Raw genomic sequence first — 22,945 nt, 5'->3', positions numbered from 1 at the left:
AAACTCAATACAACACATCAGGTATCCACTTCCTGTCAGAAAATGTCTCAGGGTTTTGCCTGCCAAATGAGTTCTGTTATACTCACAGACACCATTCAAACAGTTTTAGAAACTTTAGAGTGTTTTCTATCCATATATAATAAGTATATGCATGCCCTATCTTCTGAGTTTGATTAGTAGGCCGTTGAAAATGGGAACGATTTTTTTTCAAAATGCGCTGTGGCGCCCCCTATCCTAGGGTATCCTCAAGAGGTCAAAAGCCATTCTTGGTTTTTTTTTGTATATATATATAACCATTTTAAAAACAATCTCAATAAGGTATTTCATTGTTACCCATAAAGGATTTGATATTGAGATAAAAACGACTGCATTGGACCCTTAAATCACTGTACATGGTATCACATCACACTAGAGATGCACGTCTCACTATTGTACATAGATAAATACTAATTAATTCTGAAAAGCATTAAGATTCACTGAGGATTGTCTTGTGCACTGATTAGTTTCATTCATGCAAAATATCTCATCTCTGGTGCAGAAACAAATAGGGGCAGTATTTGATCTTCTACGCCCTAGCCTAACTAACTATCTAACCCTAACCCTAGAATATACCTTATTTTTCCTTACGTCTAAATGTTGGGAGTAGCACAGCAATGATCGTTCTTCAAATGTCGACTTTCTGTCCAACTAATCTTGTGAACTTTTTCCCTCATGGTCCCTGCAGAGTTGTAAAGTATGTATTTATTTATTTATTTGAGTTTTATTTTATTTAATGAAATGATTTTGGTGTTTCCTGGCTGGTTCCCACCTCACCTGGTCCCTGTTGTGTGGCCTGCTCTTTGCCAGCTTGTTTCTGCCTCGTCACCTGCCTGGAGCAGCCCAGAGTAGAATCAGCTAGCTACAGTAGATTACTGTAGTAGAATCAGATAGCTACAGTAGATTACTGTAGTAGAATCAGATAGCTACAGTAGATTACTGTAGTAGAATCAGCTAGCTACAGTAGATTACTGTAGTAGAATCAGATAGCTACAGTAGATTATTCCCTAGATAGTAGTGACAGATAGCTACAGTAGATTACTGTAGTAGAATCAGCTAGCTACAGTAGATTACTGTAGTAGAATCAGATAGCTACAGTAGATTACTGTAGTAGAATCAGATAGCTACTGTAGATTACTGTAGTAGAATCAGATAGCTACAGTAGATTATTCCCTAGATAGTAGAGACAGATAGCTACAGTAGATTACTGTAGTAGAATCAGCTAGCTACAGTAGATTACTGTAGTAGAATCAGATAGCTACAGTAGATTACTGTAGTAGAATCAGCTAGCTACAGTAGATTACTGTAGTAGAATCAGATAGCTACAGTAGATTACTGTAGTAGAATCAGATAGCTACAGTAGATTACTGTAGTAGAATCAGATAGCTACAGTAGATTATTCCCTAGATAGTAGAGACAGATAGCTACAGTAGATTACTGTAGTAGAATCAGATAGCTACAGTAGATTACTGTGGTAGAATCAGCTAGCTACAGTAGATTACTGTAGTAGAATCAGCTAGCTACAGTAGATTACTGTAGTAGAATCAGCTAGCTACGGTAGATTACTGTAGTAGAATCAGCTAGCTACAGTAGATTACTGTAGTAGAATCAGATAGCTACAGTAGATTATTCCCTAGATAGTAGAGACAGATAGCTACAGTAGATTACTGTAGTAGAATCAGATAGCTACAGTAGAATCAGATAGCTAAAGTAGATTACTGTAGTAGAATCAGCTAGCTACAGTAGATTATTGTAGTAGAATCAGATAGCTACAGTAGATTACTGTAGTAGATAGTAGAATCAGATAGCTACAGTAGATTACTGTAGTAGAATCAGATAGCTACAGTAGATTACTGTAGTAGAATCAGATAGCTACAGTAGATTATTCCCTAGATAGTAGAGACAGATAGCTACAGTAGATTACTGTAGTAGAATCAGATAGCTACAGTAGATTACTGTAGTAGAATCAGATAGCTACAGTAGATTACTCAGTAGAATCAGCTAGCTACAGTAGATTGCTGTAGTAGAATCAGCTAGCTGCAGTAGATTGCTGTAGTAGATACGGTTTGACAGTTTGTAGAAATATTTTCATGCACATTGTTCACATGAATAATATGTCAATAGACAGCTAGTTTCCTTCTATAGTGAAATATTTAAACGAGCTTGCTGTCCACAAGTCACATTCACAGCTGCGGGATACACCTGTTAATTGGTCAGGTTATTCCTCGTAGAGGTTTGATACGTGATATGGATAAACAAACCCTTAGTCTTGAACCCACGCCATTACTACTAAGAAATCTGCCGTCTTTAGCTAATTATGCAAATGTTACTTACAGTGAAGTTTGAGACCCCAAGTTTAGATTAAATAACATTCTATTTCAGAACCCTCTACGATCCTAATTCGGACTCAAAGTGTGTGTGCCCCCCCCCCCCCCCCCCCCCCACATTTACTTTGTTTGGATCCCCATTTCTTTGCACTAGTGATTAGAGAATGGGCTGAGTGTGACCATAGAGAATGACTAGGAGAGTGGAGCTGACCCGATCAAGTAGCGAATTAATGCAGTACAACCTGTAGGTCCTAGGCTGGCACGGACTAGATAGTAGATAGTCTCTAGTGTTGATTTTCTGTCTGGTCTGTCTGGTCTGTCTGTCTGTCTGTCTGTCTGTCTGTCTGTCTGTCTGTCTGTCTGTCTGTCTGTCTGTCTGTCTGTCTGTCTGTCTGTCTGTCTGTCTGTCTGCCTGCCTGTCTGTCTGTCTGTCTGTCTGTCTGTGCACCTGATCTCCTACCACAGATGCACAGCAGTTTGAGAGAAAGCCGTGACACTTGAACTCCAACTAATATTTTTTGACGCCAGGGGACCGATATCAAAAATACAAAAATGTATAAAAAATGTTTTTATTAACATGTATTATTACAATTTTTATTAACATGTATTATAACCCTGCCAGATGCAAGCCGACCCCGGACTTCGCCTTGGCGTAAGAATCTTTGTTTCACCCCCCATAGCTATCCCAACCATAGCTATCCCAACCATAGCTATCCCAACCACAGCTATCCCAACCATAGCTATCCCAACCACAGCTATCCCAACCACAGCTATCCCAACCACAGCTATCCCAACCACAGCTATCCCAACCATAGCTATCCCAACCACAGCTATCCCAACCACAGCTATCCCAACCACAGCTATCCCAACCACAGCTATCCCAACCACAGCTACCCCAACCATAGCTATCCCAACCATAGCTATCCCAACCATAGCTATCCCAACCATAGCTATCCAAACCACAGCTATCCCAACCATAGCTATCCCAACCATAGCTATCCCAACCATAGCTATCCCATCCACAGCTATCCCAACCATAGCTATCCCAACCATAGCTATCCCAACCATAGCTATCCACAGCTATCCCAACCATAGCTATCCCAACCATAGCTATCCCAACCATAGCTATCTCAGTAATCGTCCCATACTTCTTCAAATAAGCTACCCCTCCGCCTTTGCGACCCTTCCACCCCACGCTTCCCCTCGATCCCTCTCCACCCCACGCTTCCCCTCGATCCCTCGCCACCCCACGCTTCCCCTCGATCCCTCTCCACCCCACGCCTCCCCTCGATCCCTCTCCACCCCACGCTTCCCATCGATCCCCCTCCACCCCACGCTTCCCCTCCACCCCACGCTTCCCCTCAATCCTCCTCCACCCCACGCTTCCCCTCGATCCCTCTCCACCCCACGCTTCCCCTCGATCCCTCTCCACCCCACGCTTCCCCTCGATCCTCCTCCACCCCACGCTTCCCCTCGATCCCTCTCCACGCCACGCTTCCCCTCGATCCCTCTCCACCCCACGCTTCCCCTCGATCCTCCTCCACCCCACGCTTCCCCTCGATCCCCATCCACCCCACGCTTCCCTTCGATCCCTTTCCACCCCACGCTCCCCTCGATCCTCCTCCACCCCACGCTTCCCCTCGATCCCTCTCCACCCCACGCTTCCCCTCGATCCCTCTCCACCCCACGCTTCCCCTCGATCCCTCCCCACCCCACGCTTCCCCTCGATCCCCCTTCACCCCACGCTTCCCCTCGATCCCTCTCCACCCCACGCTTCCCCTCGATCCTCCTCCACCCCACGCTTCCCCTTCGATCCCCCTCCACCCCACGCTTCCCCTCGATCCCTCTCCACCCCACGCTTCCCCTCGATCCCTCTCCACCCCACGCTGCCCCTCGATCCCTCTCCACCCCACGCTTCCCCTCGATCCTCCTCCACCCCACGCTTCCCCTCAATCCCTCTCCACCCCACGCTTCCCCTCGATCTTCCACCACCCCACGCTGCCCCTCGATCCCTCTCCACCCCACGCTTCCCCTCGATCCTCCTCCACCCCACGCTTCCCCTCGATCCCTCTCCACCCCACGCTTCCCCTCGATCCTCCTCCACCCCACGCTTCCCCTCGATCCCTCTCCACGCCACGCTTCCCCTCGATCCCTCTCCACCCCACGCTTCCCCTCGATCCTCCTCCACCCCACGCTTCCCCTCGATCCCTCTCCACGCCACGCTTCCCCTCGATCCCTCTCCACCCCACGCTTCCCCTCGATCCTCCTCCACCCCACGCTTCCCCTCGATCCCCCTCCACCCCACGCTTCCCTTCGATCCCTCTCCACCCCACGCTTCCCCTCGATCCCCCTCCACGCCACACTTCCTTCTGTACTGATCTTCATCTTTCATCTCCATTCACCTCATCTTCTCGTTTGTTGTCTTTTTAAAGTCAATCCTTTTGTTTTAGATCATGTTTTTCTGCACCTTCTCTGGGGACTCATTTATAAACCTTGCGTACGTACAAAATATACCCCAAAATGTACGTGTGCATGTTTTCATGGAAAAGTTGGCATTTATACAAATTTAACTTGACTTGAGAATGTGCTCACCTACCTGCAAACTTTAGAGCATGCGTACGCACATCTGCTACTGGGTAAAATATTGTATTGCAAACTGGCAAGAAAGTATTTTGTGCAAATTGGGGAATATGATGAGAAGCTTATTGATAAAAAAAACTACTAACAGGAAAACCTGTTAACAAGAATACAACTATTTGCAATTAGTGAGAATGAAAGTCTATGTGTTATTTTTAGAATCTAAAATAATAAGACACAGGAATATTATAATTAGGTATAAGAATATTATAATTAGGTATAGGAATCGTATAATTAGGTATAGGAATATTAGAATTAGGTATAGGAATATTATAATTAGGTATAGGAATATTATAATTAGGTATAGGAATCTTATAATTAGACACAGGAATCTTATAATTATGTATAGGAATATTATAATTAGGTATAGGAATCTTATAATTAGGTATAGGAATATTATAATTAGGTATAGGAATCTTATAATTACGTATAGGAATATTATAATTAGGTATAGGAATATTATAATTAGGTATAGGAATCGTATAATTAGGTATAGGGATCTTATAATTAGACACAGGAATCTTATAATTGTAACGGCGTTGGTAGTCGTGATTAGGAATGAGGCGCAGGAAGCAACGAGCACAGGGAGTGTTGTTCTTTTAATAACACTTTGAGAAAGAAAATCAAAGTTCCCAAACACAGGGGAATAAATAAAGTATGACAATGCCAAGCCGAACATGAACAAGACAGTCTGAAACAACAATTAATCGAAAAGGAGCGGGCCAGCTAACCTAAATAGCCCTTCTAATGGCTAATTGACCACAGGTGTGAAAAATAAAAAAAAGGGAAAAGCAAAGGGAATCGGTGGCAGCTAATAGGCCGGTGACGACGACCGCCGAGCGCCACCCGAGCAGGAGGGGGCGCCACCGTCGGTGGGAATCGTGACAATAATTAGGTATAGGAATCTTTTTCCTATTTATTTAATTTTCATAACCATTGCAGAATATATTCCTCATCTTTTCTGATCGTGATGAGTTCATATTTCCCGAAAGAGCCATTAATTACCATGCGAATCTATTATTTAATTGGACCTAGTAGCCTAGTAAATAGATAGGTTATATCTATTTCAAGTTTTGCAATGTCATAGGCAGCGTGGTTTATAATACAGGTATACAATCTAATTTAAAAAGTTGATGTTTTACATTGAAGTAGGTCCATGTGTCAAGTTTCAAGTTGTACGTTTTTGTTGTCACGTACACAAGTACAGTGAAATGTCTTTCTTGCTTTCTCTTTCCCATCAATGCAGTAATAAATATCAAAAAGTAAAGAAGGACAAAAACACACGAGAAAAAGAACTGTAACTATTGTAAGTATTTAGGTTGGGGCAGGGGCGGACTGGGACCAGAAATTGGCACAGGCATTTCTAATACACCGGACCATTTTTTGCTTAAGGCCCCCATTATTAGCCAGATAATGATCATTTTGCACACACAAAAAAAAACAAGTTAGACCGGCCCACTGGGCTAAAAATGGACCAGCCCATCTGGCATTTGCCAGATATGCCAGATGGTGAGTCCGCCCTTAGGTTGGGGGAAAGTTGATATAAAACATTGGTGAATTCAAAACACTCTGCTGACAGGTCCACGACAATTTGCAATTGTTTTCTCATTCAAAAAGTGACATTTTCCAGATACAGCATAAATTACTGCTAAAGATTAAAACATTCTGCCAACACAGTAAACAGACCGGTAGCTTATGTAAAATATTTGACATTATGGTTAGGCTACAGTATTGCTGTGCGTACGATAGGAGCGCGTCGTCATTGCCTATTTAATCTCAGAGCCTATACCAAGGCAAGACATACAGTATAAACCAATCATCTATTGACAAACCGTGGCTTAATAATGCCAAGAGTAGGGCGGCAGCGTAGCCTAGTGGTTAGAGTGTAGAGGCAACAGCGTAGCCTAGTGGTTAGAGTGTAGAGGCAACAGCGTAGCCTAGTGGTTAGAGTGTAGAGGCAACAGCGTAGCCTAGTGGTTAGAGCATGGGACTAATAACCGAAAGGTTGCAAGTTCGAATCCCCGAGCTGAAAAGGTACAAATCTGTCATTCTGCCCCTGAACAAGGTAGTTAACCCACTGTTCCTAGTCCGTCGTTGTAGATAAGAATTTGTTCTTAACTGACTTGCCTAGTTAAATAAAAGTTAAATAAGTGAATTGAGTCGTTTTCCCGGTGCAGTTTTAATGCTCGTTGAAGCGCGCAGCGTGATACAACACGTCTGATTTATAATGGGAACCGTGCGTATGTAGGGCGTGTGTCAAGTCTATGAATCTCAATCGTTTTCTTTGTACATGCGCAGACTGTTCAGAATGCCGCAGAAATGTAGTGCGAAATGTACGTAAGGGTTATAAATGAAGCCTCCGGAGTGTACTGTTCCTTGATACTGATCTTCTTAGAACCCCCCCCCCCAAAAAAGCGAACTAACAATGCAGGCAGTCTGACTCTACCGTTAGTCTGAAAAGGATTTCCTCCTGACACCCACCAAAAGCCTCTGTCTACCAGCTGTAGAATCTACCTAAACACTGTTGTTTTTAGAGTATAGTGGTCACCCCAGTCTCCCAGGGCTGTTTGGAGTATAGTGGTTAGGGCTGTTTGGAGTATAGTGGTCACCCCAGTCTCCCAGGGCTGTTTGGAGTATAGTGGTCGTCCCAGTCTCCCAGGGCTGTTTGGAGTATAGTGGTCACCCCAGTCTCCCAGGGCTGTTTGGAGTATAGTGGTCACCCCAGTCTCCCAGGGCTGTTTGGAGTATAGTGGTCACCCCAGTCTCCCAGGGCTGTTTGGAGTATAGTGGTCACCCCAGTCTCCCAGGGCTGTTTGGAGTATAGTGGTCACCCCAGTCTCCCAGGGCTGTTTGGAGTATAGTGGTCACCCCAGTCTCCCAGGGCTGTTTGGAGTATAGTGGTCACCCCAGTCTCCCAGGGCTGTTTGGAGTATAGTGGTCACCCCAGTCTCCCAGGGCTGTTTGGAGTATAGTGGTCACCCCAGTCTCCCAGGGCTGTTTGGAGTATAGTGGTCACCCCAGTCTCCCAGGGCTGTTTGGAGTATAGTGGTCACCCCAGTCTCCCAGGGCTGTTTGGAGTATAGTGGTCACCCCAGTCTCCCAGGGCTGTTTGGAGTATAGTGGTCACCCCAGTCTCCCAGGGCTGTTTGGAGTATAGTGGTTAGGGCTGTTTGGAGTATAGTGGTCACCCCAGTCTTCCAGGGCTGTTTGGAGTATAGTGGTCAGGGCTGTTTGGAGTATAGTGGTTAGGGCTGTTTGGAGTATAGTGGCACCCCAGTCTCCCAGGGCTGTTTGGAGTATAGTGGTCACCCCAGTCTCCCAGGGCTGTTTGGAGTATAGTGGTCACCCCAGTCTCCCAGGGCTGTTTGGAGTATAGTGGTCACCCCAGTCTCCCAGGGCTGTTTGGAGTATAGTGGTCACCCCAGTCTCCCAGGGCTGTTTGGAGTATAGTGGTCACCCCAGTCTCCCAGGGCTGTTTGGAGTATAGTGGTCACCCCAGTCTCCCAGGGCTGTTTGGAGTATAGTGGTCACCCCAGTCTCCCAGGGCTGTTTGGAGTATAGTGGTCACCCCAGTCTCCCAGGGCTGTTTGGAGTATAGTGGTCACCCCAGTCTCCCAGGGCTGTTTGGAGTATAGTGGTCACCCCAGTCTCCCAGGGCTGTTTGGAGTATAGTGGTCACCCCAGTCTCCCAGGGCTGTTTGGAGTATAGTGGTCACCCCAGTCTCCCAGGGCTGTTTGGAGTATAGTGGTCACCCCAGTCTCCCAGGGCTGTTTGGAGTATAGTGGTCAGTCCCCAGTCTCCCAGGGCTGTTTGGAGTATAGTGGTCACCCCAGTCTCCCAGGGCTGTTTGGAGTATAGTGGTCGTCCCAGTCTCCCAGGGCTGTTTGGAGTATAGTGGTCACCCCAGTCTCCCAGGGCTGTTTGGAGTATAGTGGTCACCCCAGTCTCCCAGGGCTGTTTGGAGTATAGTGGTCACCCCAGTCTCCCAGGGCTGTTTGGAGTATAGTGGTCACCCCAGTCTCCCAGGGCTGTTTGGAGTATAGTGGTCACCCCAGTCTCCCAGGGCTGTTTGGAGTATAGTGGTCACCCCAGTCTCCCAGGGCTGTTTGGAGTATAGTGGTCACCCCAGTCTCCCAGGGCTGTTTGGAGTATAGTGGTCACCCCAGTCTCCCAGGGCTGTTTGGAGTATAGTGGTCACCCCAGTCTCCCAGGGCTGTTTGGAGTATAGTGGTCACCCCAGTCTCCCAGGGCTGTTTGGAGTATAGTGGTCACCCCAGTCTCCCAGGGCTGTTTGGAGTATAGTGGTCACCCCAGTCTCCCAGGGCTGTTTGGAGTATAGTGGTCACCCCAGTCTCCCAGGGCTGTTTGGAGTATAGTGGTCACCCCAGTCTCCCAGGGCTGTTTGGAGTATAGTGGTCACCCCAGTCTCCCAGGGCTGTTTGGAGTATAGTGGTCACCCCAGTCTCCCAGGGCTGTTTGGAGTATAGTGGTCACCCCAGTCTCCCAGGGCTGTTTGGAGTATAGTGGTCACCCCAGTCTCCCAGGGCTGTTTGGAGTATAGTGGTCACCCCAGTCTCCCAGGGCTGTTTGGAGTATAGTGGTCACCCCAGTCTTCCAGGGCTGTTTGGAGTATAGTGGTCACCCCAGTCTCCCAGGGCTGTTTGGAGTATAGTGGTTAGGGCTGTTTGGAGTATAGTGGTCACCCCAGTCTCCCAGGGCTGTTTGGAGTATAGTGGTCACCCCAGTCTCCCAGGGCTGTTTGGAGTATAGTGGTCACCCCAGTCTCCCAGGGCTGTTTGGAGTATAGTGGTCACCCCAGTCTCCCAGGGCTGTTTGGAGTATAGTGGTTAGGGCTGTTTGGAGTATAGTGGTCACCCCAGTCTTCCAGGGCTGTTTGGAGTATAGTGGTCACCCCAGTCTCCCAGGGCTGTTTGGAGTATAGTGGACACCCCAGTCTCCCAGGGCTGTTTGGAGTATAGTGGTCACCCCAGTCTCCCAGGGCTGTTTGGAGTATAGTGGTCACCCCAGTCTCCCAGGGCTGTTTGGAGTATAGTGGTCACCCCAGTCTCCCAGGGCTGTTTGGAGTATAGTGGTCACCCCAGTCTCCCAGGGCTGTTTGGAGTATAGTGGTTAGGGCTGTTTGGAGTATAGTGGTCACCCCAGTCTCCCAGGGCTGTTTGGAGTATAGTGGTCACCCCAGTCTTCCAGGGCTGTTTGGAGTATAGTGGTCACCCCAGTCTCCCAGGGCTGTTTGGAGTATAGTGGTCGTCCCAGTCTTCCAGGGCTGTTTGGAGTATAGTGGTCACCCCAGTCTCCTAGAATTATATGAGTTGATATTCCCATAATGAGTTCTGATAACGATCTTTAGAGGCTTGGTAGGGTACCAGGTACTGGTGCTTTGATTGACAGCTGGACTTTACTATTCTCTGTCTCTGCTTGCTACTCCTTCAGAACTGCAACACCTAGCTAGTAAACCACCTTTCCAATGTGGACAATAATAGGGGTAGGCATTGGCATGGTCAACTCTTTGAGTTTTTCATGCAAATTCTACATACTTTTGGTTGCAGAGTTACAAGTGCATGTGATAGAAAAAAACATCGCCCACCTAAACAAGTCTGTCTGTCTGTCTGTCTGTCTGTCTGTCTGTCTGTCTGTCTGTCTGTCTGTCTGTCTGTCTGTCTGTCTGTCTGTCTGTCTGTCTGTCTGTCTCATGCCTCACTGTCTCTCCGTCTCCACATCTCTCTCTTTGTCGGTCTATCTCCATATGGGTCGGTCTATCTCCATATAGGTCAGTCTACCTCCGTATGGGTCGGTCTATCTCCGTATGGGTCGGTCTATCTCCGTATGGGTCGGTCTATCTCCGTATGGGTCGGTCTATCTCCGTAGGGGTCGGTCTATCTCCGTATGGTTCGGTCTATCTCCGTAAGGGTCGGTCTATCTCCGTATGGGTCGGTCTATCTCCGTAGGGGTCGGTCTATCTCCGTAGGGGTCGATCTATCTCCGTAGGGGTCGGTCTACCTCCGTATGGGTCGGTCTACCTCCGTACGGGTCGGTCTATCTCCGTAGGGGTCGGTCTATCTCCGTAGGGGTCGGTCTATCTCCGTAGGGGTCGGTATACCTCCATATGGGTCGATCTACCTCCATATGGGTCGGTCTACCTCCATATGGGTCAGTCTATCTCCATATGTGTCAGTCTGCCTGTTCATCTCTATGTGTCTATTATGTGTATGATGTGTATGATACCTGAGATGAGATGTTTAAAATGCATATCTGTGTTATTTGTTCAAATGCAAACCCAGGATCGATTCTGGAGTAGAACCCACTACGAGGTAAGGTGTAGAACCCACTACGAGGTGAGGTGTAGAACCCACTATGAGGTGAGGTGTAGAACCCACTATGAGGTGAGGTGTAGAACCCACTTCGAGGTGAGGTGTAGAACCCACTACGAGGTAAGGTGTAGAACCCACTACGAGGTGAGGTGTAGAACCCACAATGAGGTGAGGTGTAGAACCCATTGAGGTGAGATTTAGAACCCACTACGAGGTGAGGTGCAGAACCTACTACTAAGTAAGTTGTGGAACCCATTACGAGGTAAGGTGTAGAACCCACTATGAGGTGAGGTGTAGAACCCACTACGAGGTGAGGTGTAGAACCCACTATGAGGTGAGGTGTAGAACCCATTACGAGCTAAGGTGTAGAACGCACTACAAGGTGAGGTGTAGAACCCACTACGAGGTGAGGTGTAGAACCCACAATGAGGTGAGGTGTAGAACCCATTGAGGTGAGATTTAGAACCCACTACGAGGTGAGGTGCAGAACCTACTACTAAGTAAGTTGTGGAACCCATTACGAGGTAAGGTGTAGAACCCACTATGAGGTGAGGTGTAGAACCCACTACGAGGTGAGGTGTAGAACCCACTATGAGGTGAGGTGTAGAACCCATTACGAGCTAAGGTGTAGAACGCACTACGAGGTGAGGTTTAGAACCCATCACGTGGTGAGGTGTAGAACCCATTACGTGGTGAGGTGTAGAACCCATTACGTGGTGAGGTGTAGAACCCATTACGAGGTGAGGTGTAGAACCCATTACGAGGTGAGGTGTAGAACCCATCACGTGGTGAGGTGTAGAACCCATTACGTGGTGAGGTGTAGAACCCATTACGTGGTGAGGTGTAGAACCCATTATGAGGTGAGGTGTAGAACCAATTACGTGGTGAGGTGTAGAACCCACTACAAGGTGAGGTGCACAACCTACTACTAAGTAAGTTGTAGAACCCATTATGAGGTGAGGTTTAGAACCCATCACGTGGTGAGGTGTAGAACCCATTATGTGGCGAGGTGTAGAACCCATTACGTGGTGAGTTGTAGAACCCATTATGAGGTGAGGTATAGAACCCATTACTAGGTGAGGTGTAGAACCATTACGTGGTGAGGTGTAGAACCCATTACGTGGTGAGGTGTAGAACCCATTACTAGGTGAGGTGTAGAACCCATTACGTGGTGAGGTGTAGTACCCATTACGTGGTGAGGTGTAGAACCCATTACGTGGTGAGGTGTAGAACCCATTACGTGGTGAGTTGTAGAACCCATTTTGAGGTGAGGTATAGAACCCATTATGAGGTGAGGTGTAGAACCCATTACGTGGTGAGGTGTAGAACCCATTACGTGGTGAGGTGTAGATCCCATTATGAGGTGAGGTATAGAACCCATTATGAGGAGAGGTGTAGTACCCATTACGTGGTGAGGTGTAGAACCCATTCCGTGGTGAGGTGTAGAACCCATTACGAGGTGAGGTGTAGAACCCATTACGAGGTGAGGTGTAGAACCCACTCACGTGGTGAGGTGTAGAACCCATTACGTGGTGAGGTGTAGAACCCATTACGTGGTGAGTTGTAGAACCCATTACGAGGTGAGGTGTAGAACCCACTACTAGGTGGGGTGTAGAACCCATTACGGGGTGAGGTGTAGAACCCATTACGTGGTGAGTTGTAGAACCCATTATGAGGTGAGGTGTAGAACCCACTACGAGGTGAGGTGTAGTACCCTTTACGTGGTGAGGTGTAGAACCCACTACGCGGTGAGGTGTAGAACCCACTACGTGGTGAGGTGCAGAACCCACTACTAAGGTGAGGTGCAGAACCCACTACTGAGGTGAGGTGTAGAACCCATTACTGAGGTGAGGTGTAGAACCCATTATGTGGTGAGGTGTAGAACCCATTACGTGGTGAGTTGTAGAACCCATTATGAGGTGAGGTATAGAACCCATTACTAGGTGAGGTGTAGAACACATTACGTGGTGAGGTGTAGAACCCATTACGTGGTGAGTTGTAGAACCCATTATGAGGTGAGGTATAGAACCCATTATGAGGTGAGGTGTAGTACCCATTACGTGGTGAGGTGTAGAAACATTACGTGGTGAGTTGTAGAACCCATTATGAGGTGAGGTATAGAACCCATTATGAGCTGAGGTGTAGTACCTATTACGTGGTGAGGTGTAGAACCCATTACGTGGTGAGGTGTAGAACCCATTACGTGGTGAGTTGTAGAACCCATTATGAGGTGAGGTATAGAACCCATTATGAGGTGAGGTGTAGAACCCATTACGTGGTGAGTTGTAGAACCCATTACGTGGTGATGTGTAGAACCCATTACGAGGTGAGGTGTAGAACCCATTATGAGGTGAGGTTTAGAACCCATCATGTGGTGAGGTGTAGAACCCATTATGTGGTTAGGTGTAGAACCCATTACGTGGTGAGTTGTAGAACCCATTATGAGGTGAGGTATAGAACCCATTATGAGCTGAGGTGTAGTACCCATTACGTGGTGAGGTGTAGAACCCATTACGTGGTGATGTGTAGAACCCATTACGTGGTGAGTTGTAGAACCCATTATGAGGTGAGGTATAGAACCCATTATGAGGTGAGGTGTAGAACCCATTACGTGGTGAGGTGTAGAACCCATTACGTGGTGAGGTGTAGAACCCATTACGAGGTGAGGTGTAGAACCCATTATGAGGTGAGGTTTAGAACCCATCACGTGGTGAGGTGTAGAACCCATTACGTGGTGAGGTGTAGAACCCATTACGTGGTGAGGTGTAGAACCCATTACGAGGTGAGGTGTAGAACCCATTATGAGGTGAGGTTTAGAACCCATCACGTGGTGAGGTGTAGAACCCATTACGTGGTGAGGTGTAGAACCCATTACGTGGTGAGGTGTAGAACCCATTATGAGGTGAGGTGTAGAACCAATTACGTGGTGAGGTGTAGAACCCACTACAAGGTGAGGTGCACAACCTACTACTAAGTAAGTTGTAGAACCCATTATGAGGTGAGGTTTAGAACCCATCACGTGGTGAGGTGTAGAACCCATTATGTGGCGAGGTGTAGAAACCATTACGTGGTGAGTTGTAGAACCCATTATGAGGTGAGGTATAGAACCCATTACTAGGTGAGGTGTAGAACCATTACGTGGTGAGGTGTAGAACCCATTACGTGGTGAGGTGTAGAACCCATTACGTGGTGAGGTGTAGTACCCATTACGTGGTGAGGTGTAGTACCCATTACGTGGTGAGGTGTAGAACCCATTACGTGGTGAGGTGTAGAACCCATTACGTGGTGAGTTGTAGAACCCATTTTGAGGTGAGGTATAGAACCCATTATGAGGTGAGGTGTAGAACCCATTACGTGGTGAGGTGTAGAACCCATTACGTGGTGAGGTGTAGATCCCATTATGAGGTGAGGTATAGAACCCATTATGAGGAGAGGTGTAGTACCCATTACGTGGTGAGGTGTAGAACCCATTCCGTGGTGAGGTGTAGAACCCATTACGAGGTGAGGTGTAGAACCCATTATGAGGTGAGGTCTAGAACCCATCACGTGGTGAGGTGTAGAACCCATTATGTGGTGAGGTGTAGAACCCATTACGTGGTGAGTTGTAGAAGCCATTATGAGGTGAGGTATAGAACCCATTACTAGGTGAGGTGTAGAACCCATTATGTGGTGAGGTGTAGAACCCATTACGTGGTGAGTTGTAGAACCCATTATGAGGTGAGGTATAGAACCCATTATGAGGTGAGGTGTAGTACCCATTACGTGGTGAGGTGTAGAACCCATTACGTGGTGAGGTGTAGAACCCATTACGTGGTGAGGTGTAGAACCCACTACAAGGTGAGGTGCACAACCTACTACTAAGTAAGTTGTAGAACCCATTATGAGGTGAGGTTTAGAACCCATCACGTGGTGAGGTGTAGAACCCATTATGTGGTGAGGTGTAGAACCCATTACGTGGTGAGTTGTAGAACCCATTATGAGGTGAGGTATAGAACCCATTACTAGGTGAGGTGTAGAACCCATTACGTGGTGAGGTGTAGAACCCATTACGTGGTGAGTTGTAGAACCCATTATGAGGTGAGGTATAGAACCCATTATGAGGAGAGGTGTAGTACCCATTACGTGGTGAGGTGTAGAACCCATTCCGTGGTGAGGTGTAGAACCCATTACGTGGTGAGTTGTAGAACCCATTATGAGGTGAGGTATAGAACCCATTATGAGGTGAGGTGTAGAACCCATTACGTGGTGAGGTGTAGAACCCATTACGTGGTGAGGTGTAGAACCCATTACGAGGTGAGGTGTAGAACCCATTATGAGGTGAGGTTTAGAACCCATTACGTGGTGAGGTGTAGACCCATTACGTGGTGAGGTGTAGAACCCATTACGTGGTGAGGTGTAGAACCCATTATGAGGTGAGGTGTAGAACCCATTATGTGGTGAGGTGTAGAACCCACTATGAGGTGAGGTGTAGAACCCACTTCAAGGTGAGGTGCAGAACCTACTACTAAGTAAGTTGTACAACCCTTTATGAGGTGAGGTATAGAACCCATTACTAGGTGAGGTGTAGAACCTATTACGTGGTGAGGTGTAGAACCAATTACGTTGTGAGTTGTAGAACCCATTATGAGGTGAGGTATAGAACCCATTATGAGGTGAGGTGTAGAACCAATTACGTTGTGAGTTGTAGAACCCATTATGAGGTGAGGTATAGAACCCATTACTAGGTGAGGTGTAGAACCCACTACAAGGTGAGGTGTAGAACCCATTACGTGGTGAGGTGTAGAATCCATTACGTGGTGAGGTGTAGAACCTACTACTAAGTAAGTTGTAGAACCCTTTATACATTTACATTTACATTTTTTACATTTTAGTCATTTAGCAGACGTTCCAATCCAGAGCGACTTACAGTAGTGAATGCATACATTTCGTACATTTCATTTCATGCATTCTTTTTTTGTACGTGGTGAGGTGTAGAACCCACTACAAGGTGAGGTGCAGAACCTACTACTAAGTAAGTTGTAGAACCCATTATGAGGTGAGGTGTAGAACCCATTACGAGGTAAGGTGTAGAACCCACTACAAGGTGAGGTGTAGAACCCATTATGAGGTGAGGTGTAGAACCCATTACGTGGTGAGGTGTAGAACCCATTACGTGGTGAGGTGTAGAACCCATTACGTGGTGAGGTGTAGAACCCATTACGTGGTGAGGTGTAGAACCCATTATGAGGTGAGGTGTAGATCCCATTACGAGGTAAGGTGTAGAACCCACTACAAGGTGAGGTGTAGAACCCATTATGTGGTGAGGTATAGAACCCATTATGAGGTGAGGTGTAGAACCCATTACGAGGTAAGGTGTAGAACCCACTTGAAGGTGAGGTGTAGAACCCATTACGTGGTGAGGTGTAGAACCCATTACGAGGTGAGGTGTAGAACCCATTAAGTGGTGAGGTGTAGAACCCACTACAAGGTGAGGTGTAGAACCCATTACGTGGTGAGGTGTAGAACCCATTATGAGGTGAGGTGTAGAACCCATTACGAGGTAAGGTGTAGAACCCACTACAAGGTGAGGTGTAGAACCCATTATGTGGTGAGGTATAGAACCCATTATGAGGTGAGGTGTAGAACCCATTACGTGGTGAGGTGTAGAACCCATTATGAGGTGAGGTGTAGAACCCATTACGTGGTGAGGTGTAGAACCCACTACAAGGTGAGGTGCAGAACCTACTACTAAGAACCCATTACGAGGTGAGTTTCAGTCTCACCTTCATCCTCCTCATCCTCTCTGTGGCAGCAGCTCTCTGTCACCTGAATCCCTACACCTAGTCCACTGCTTGGCCTAAAGCAGCGTTTCATTAGGGACACAACTAGCCCAGGGTTCAGCTACGTAAGATCTGTTATGATCTGTGATATTTAGCAGTGGACAGTAACACACAAAGTAATGGTCAATGAAAGAAAAAAAAATATATACGATTATATTCTTATGAGACAACTGTCTTCTCTATGCTTGTGTACGTGTGCATTATTTTATTGCAGGACTCCAGTCAGATTGGTCTACTGAAGGAACTCCTGGACCTGCAGAAAGACATGGTGGTGATGCTGTTATCTCTACTGGAAGGTAAAAGCCATTGGTCCCAGATCTGGTACTTAAAGACTGTTAGGAGAATTATGTTCTCAATGTTCTTAAACTGAACTTCAATTAAAATACTCAGTCTGCAACCCGGGATTTGTAAGATTCTGGTTGAATGAAACAGACAGAGTCCCAGCTTACAATAGTCAAGAATGTTTATTCACGAGGGCCCTCTGCAGTTCATATACAAAGACATCTATTATATACCAGGCTCCTTTATTTACGCACACACATCCACACGAACATTAAGGAGAGTTAGTTATCTTCTTCCCCAGAACTCTCAACACTGTAGATCATTACCCAGCCGACAGTTCCATTCCTCTGAGATTAGGGAAACCTTGAGGGATACTCCCTCTCATATCATAAACCCTCAGAGTTCAAGCTAGGGCAGGTCAACCACAGTTTAACGGTCCTTGGTGTTTACTTAAACACACACACACATTCTTCTCTTTCCCAGTCCAACCTCGTTAGATTTATGCTTAACATTTTAGTTACTCATTATACAGGCTACATAAACCATATCACTAATAATTAGGTTTCAGGGTAGAATTATTTAATCATTATCTTTAAACATAGAAATTCTTCTATCAAGACCCACTCCAGCCTCCCTAGAACCTCATTTATCACCTGATATACTTAACAGATGGCACATCTCAATAGATGGTCCAGGAGTCCTCTGACATGGCACAAGTGGGGGGGGGGGGGGCTTACTTCTTTTGTCCACTATTGTTCCCACAAACAACGGGGGAGGCCGATGACATCAGAGAGCACCATCAGACCAACTCTTTGAATTGTCAAACCTTTGAATTTCTCAATTGTGTGTAAAAAAAAAAAAAAAAACTATTTTGCTCCAAACATGTTTTTACTCTTAAGCGTCTGTACGTTACTGTATTTATACTTGGAATATCATTTTTCTACAGGAACAGTTCAAAAATATCTGGAGACTATAATAGCTTATATTTTTAAACATTCTCTGCCAGTTTTTGAATATATTTGAGGTGCTGTAGGTCTCTGCTTTGCTTCTTTGTAATTTGCTTTTAACCAAATGAGCTTTTTTTGGTGGCGGGGGGGGCGATCCTTGTCGCTAGGCAACGTGGTGAACGGCACCATCGCCCGTCAGATGGTGGACATGCTTGTGGAATCCTCCAGTAACGTGGAGATGATCCTCAAGTTCTTCGACATGTTCCTCAAGCTGAAGGACATCACCGGGTCCGACGCCTTCCGAGACTACGTGACCGACCCCCGCGGCCTCATCTCCAAGAAGGACTTCTACAAGGTATACACTGAGTGTACGAAACATTAGGAACACCCCCCCCCCCCCCCCCCTTTTGCCCTCAGAACAGCCTCAAATTTGTCGGGGCATGGACTCTACAAGGTGTCAAAAGTGTTCCACAGGGATGCTGGCCCATGTTGACTCCAACGCTTCCCACAGTTGTGTCAAGTTGGCTGGATGTCCTTTGGGTGGTGGACCATTCTTGATACATATGGAAAACTGTTGAGCGTGAAAAAATCCAGCAGCATTGCAGTTCTTGACACACTCAAACCGGTGCACCTGGCACCTACTACCGTACGCCGTTCAAAGGCATTTAAATCTTTTGTCTTGCCCCATTCACCGTCTGAAAGGCACACATACACAATCTATGACTCTTAATTGTCTCAAGGCTTAAAAATCCTTCTGTAACCTCTCTCCTCCCTTTCATCTACATTTTACATTACATTTTTAGTCATTTAGCGGACACTCTTATCCAGAGCGACTTACAGTAGTGAATACATACATTTCATTTTAATTTCATGCATTTAAAAAAAATAAAAATTATACTGGCCTACCGTATCGAACCCTGGCCTACCGAATCGAACCCACAACCCTTGGCATTGCACACACCATGCTCTACCAACTGAGCCACAGGGAAGGCTCACTGATTGAAGTGGATTTAACAGGTATCATTAATACGGAATCCTAGCTTTCTCCTGGATTCACCTGGTCAGTCTGTGTGGTGGAAAGAGCATGTTTTGTATTCAGTGTATATGCATTGTATTGTGACAGTCCGTGCTGCCACTGACTAGAACTAGACTAGGTTTCTAGTAAAAAGGCTCATGAGATAAAGTCAAATTCTAAACAAAATAGCTTTTATTGCCTATAATCTAATCATCTCTTCAAGAATCAAACTTAAGTGTTCAGAAAATCTAAGTTCCCAAAACAGAGCTATATGCTCCCTCAGTCCTCTCCCCTTGAGTGAGGGGAAACCAAGCAGCTGAATGAGTAACCAGCCACACTCGTAAAGAGCCTACGTGAGGTCAGCTGTGTTCATTATCAAGCCAATGAGCTGGTTTCAGGTTGACTGCATGGTTTATGGTTCTGTTGTTACTACACTTCAAGGCACCACATGTATGTACATTTCACATTTTAGCAGACACTCTTATCCAGAGCAACTTACAGTAGTGAATACATACATTTCATTTTAATTTTATGCATTTTTTTTAATACTGGCCTCCCCATGGGAATCGAACCCACAACCCTGGCGTTGCACAGACCATGCTCTACCAACTGAGCCACAGGGAAGGCTGTGTATTTTCCTATTTTGTGCCTTTGGAGTTCCCAATGTATGTCCTGACAATCTTTCCCTAGCTGCCCACTCACATGCCAAAAGGAAAACATGGACCGTGGAAATATACAGATTTTATTGTGTTTTAAATGTGGGTTGTTGTTATACTCACATGGCTGAGGCAAATGTATGGTTTGATTAATTAATTGATTCCTTCCTTTCAGGCCATGGACAGCCAGAAGCAATACTCTCCGTCTGAGATCCAGTTCCTTCTGTCTTGTTCCGAGGCCGACGAGAACGAGATGATCAACTTTGAGGAGTTTGCCGACCGCTTCCAGGAGCCGGCCAAGGACATCGGCTTCAACATCGCCGTACTGCTCACCAACCTGTCTGAGCACGTACCCCACGATACGCGACTACAGAACTTTCTTGAGCAAGCCGAGAGCGTCCTCAACTACTTTAGACCCTTCCTTGGCCGGATAGAGATCATGGGAGCCAGCAGGAAGATCGAGAGGATCTATTTTGAGATCAGCGAGGCCAACAGGAACCAGTGGGAGATGCCGCAGGTCAGAGAATCCAAGAGACAGTTCATCTTCGACGTGGTCAACGAGGGCGGGGAGAGCGAGAAAATGGAGTTGTTTGTCAACTTCTGCGAGGACACCATCTTTGAGATGAACATCGCCTCACAGATTTCTGAGGAGGAGGAAGAGGAGGTGGTAGACTCAGAGGATGAAGAGGAAGAAGGAGGAGGAGGAGGAGGAGGAGGAGGAGGAGAGTTGGACGAAAATGGAGAAGAGATGCCTCCCGAGTCGAGCTCGGCGTTCTCTGACTTCCTGACAAGCGTGGTGAACTTCTTCAACATGTTCACCTTCAAGAATCTGCGGCGGCGCTACCGTAAGCTTAGGAAGATGACTCTGAAGGATATGGTGGTGGGCTTGGCCACGTTCATCTACACCATCCTGTTTGGTATCCTGTCTTTCATCTACAGTGTGTGTAAGGGCTTCTTCATGCTGATCTGGAGCACCCTGTTTGGAGGAGAACTGGTAGAGGGTGCCAAGAAGATCACGGTGACTGAGCTCTTGGCCAGCATGCCGGACCCAACGCAAGATGAGGTGCATGATGAACTGCCACCTGAGCCAGGTGCCGATGAGGGTCAGGAGGGGATAGACGGAGGAGAGGAAAGAGACGTGGGAGGAGGAGAGGAAGGAGAGGAGGGAGGGGATGGTGAGGAGAAGGAGGGAGGACGTATGCCTGGGTTCGACACCCCTGGGGGGCTGGGAGACTTTGGGGAGACCACAACTGTAGAGCCCCCCACTCCAGAGGGAACCCCACTGCTCAAGAGGAAGCTGGTTAGTTTACACCCATGATGTTATTATATTATTATTATTATTTATTTATTTATTATGTTACGGTACCCTCTGTAATTATTGGAACAGTGCAGCACGTTTTCTTCTTTTGGCTCTATACTCCAAAAGTTCAGATTTGAAATCAAATTCCAAATTGACACGATACATTATTTACCATTAATTTCTATTGGAGTACAAAATAATCTGAAACACAACCAAAACAAACAGCAAATGCATCCAACACGTTTATAAAGTCATAAGCTTGATGTAGTCATTATGTACTATGAATATGGGAACAAATACTACACTTTTTAATACATTAATAAACATATAAGTGAATTTGTTTGAATACTTTTGGTCCCCTAAAGTGAGGAGACTATGTACAAAAAGTGCTGTAATTTCTAAACGGTTCCCCCGATATGAATGAAAATACCCTCAAATTAAAGCTGACAGTCTGCACCTTCACCTCATACTCATGGTTTGATTTCAAACTGTTGAAGTATACAGTCAAAAGAATAATAAAACATGTAAATATCCCAATAATTACGGAGGGCACTGTATTATATACAGTTTCTATGTTTTCCTAACCACTTAAACTGATCTGGTCCGGCCACATGGTCAGGAGAAAACTCATCGCCTTAGTTATGTTATTTGTATATCATTTATACATGATAGACTGTGAGGATGTTGTGCCAGTTGTTGACAGTGTGTTGTTGCCAGTTGTTGACAGTGTGTTGTGCCAGTTGTTGACAGTGTGTTGTTCTAGTTGTTGAAAGTGTGTTGTTGCCAGTTGTTGACAGTGTGTTGTTGCCAGTTGTTGACAGTGTGTTGTGCCAGTTGTTGACAGTGTGTTGTTCCAGTTGTTGACAGTGTATTGTGCCAGATGTTGACAGTGTGTTGTTCCAGTTGTTGACAGTGTATTGTAAATGTAATGTAAATGTAAATGTAATGTAAATGTATTGTGCCAGTTGCTGACAGTGTGTTGTTCCAGTTGTTGACAGTGTGTTATTCCAGTTGTTGACAGTGTGTTGACAGTGTGTTGTTCCAGTTTTTGACAGTGTGTTGACAGTGTGTTGTGCCAGTTGTTGACAGTGTGTTGACAGTGTGTTGTTCCAGTTGTTGACAGTGTGTTGTTGTCAGTTGTTGACAGTGTGTTGTTCCAGTTATTGACAGTGTGTTGTTCTAGTTGTTGACAGTGTGTTGTTCCAGTTATTGACAGTGTGTTGTTCCAGTTGTTGACAGTGTGTTGTTCCAGTTATTGACAGTGTGTTGTTCCAGTTGTTGACAGTGTGTTGTTCCAGTTGTTGACAGTGTGTTGTTCCAGTTGTTGACAGTGTATTGTGCCAGTTGTTGACAGTGTGTTGTTCCAGTTGTTGACAGTGTGTTGTTCCAGTTGTTGACAGTGTATTGTGCCAGTTGTTGACAGTGTGTTGTTCCAGTTGTTGACAGTGTGTGGTGTGTTGTAGCTGGCAGCAACATCCGGAGGAGAGGGTGAAGAAAGAGAAGAGCCAGAACCAGAGGAAGAGACACCCCCAGAGGAGGAGAAGGCTGAGTGAGTCTTCTCTTTCTTGTTTTATTATCGTGTTTACTCACTGACTC

The 22,945-nt window shown here is 46.2% G+C and overlaps 1 protein-coding gene across 1 annotated transcript in view; it reads left to right on the top strand.

Moving 5' to 3' along the window:
- Window positions 1-22,945, top strand: part of ryr1b (ryanodine receptor 1b (skeletal)) — a 274,065-nt gene that overhangs the window by 227,364 nt on the left and 23,756 nt on the right. The window contains 4 exon segments of the mRNA XM_082956507.1: window positions 17,364-17,445; window positions 18,546-18,733; window positions 20,225-21,349; window positions 22,813-22,898. Of these exon segments, the coding sequence (XP_082812633.1) occupies window positions 17,364-17,445; window positions 18,546-18,733; window positions 20,225-21,349; window positions 22,813-22,898 (1,481 nt within the window).

Source organism: Salmo salar, chromosome 09, assembly GCF_965601325.2.
Source record: "Salmo salar chromosome 09, fSalSal1, whole genome shotgun sequence".
Lineage (NCBI taxonomy): Eukaryota > Metazoa > Chordata > Actinopteri > Salmoniformes > Salmonidae > Salmo > Salmo salar.
The sequence above is the reverse complement of the archived record's forward strand: the minus strand, read 5'-3'. Positions and strand labels throughout refer to the sequence as shown.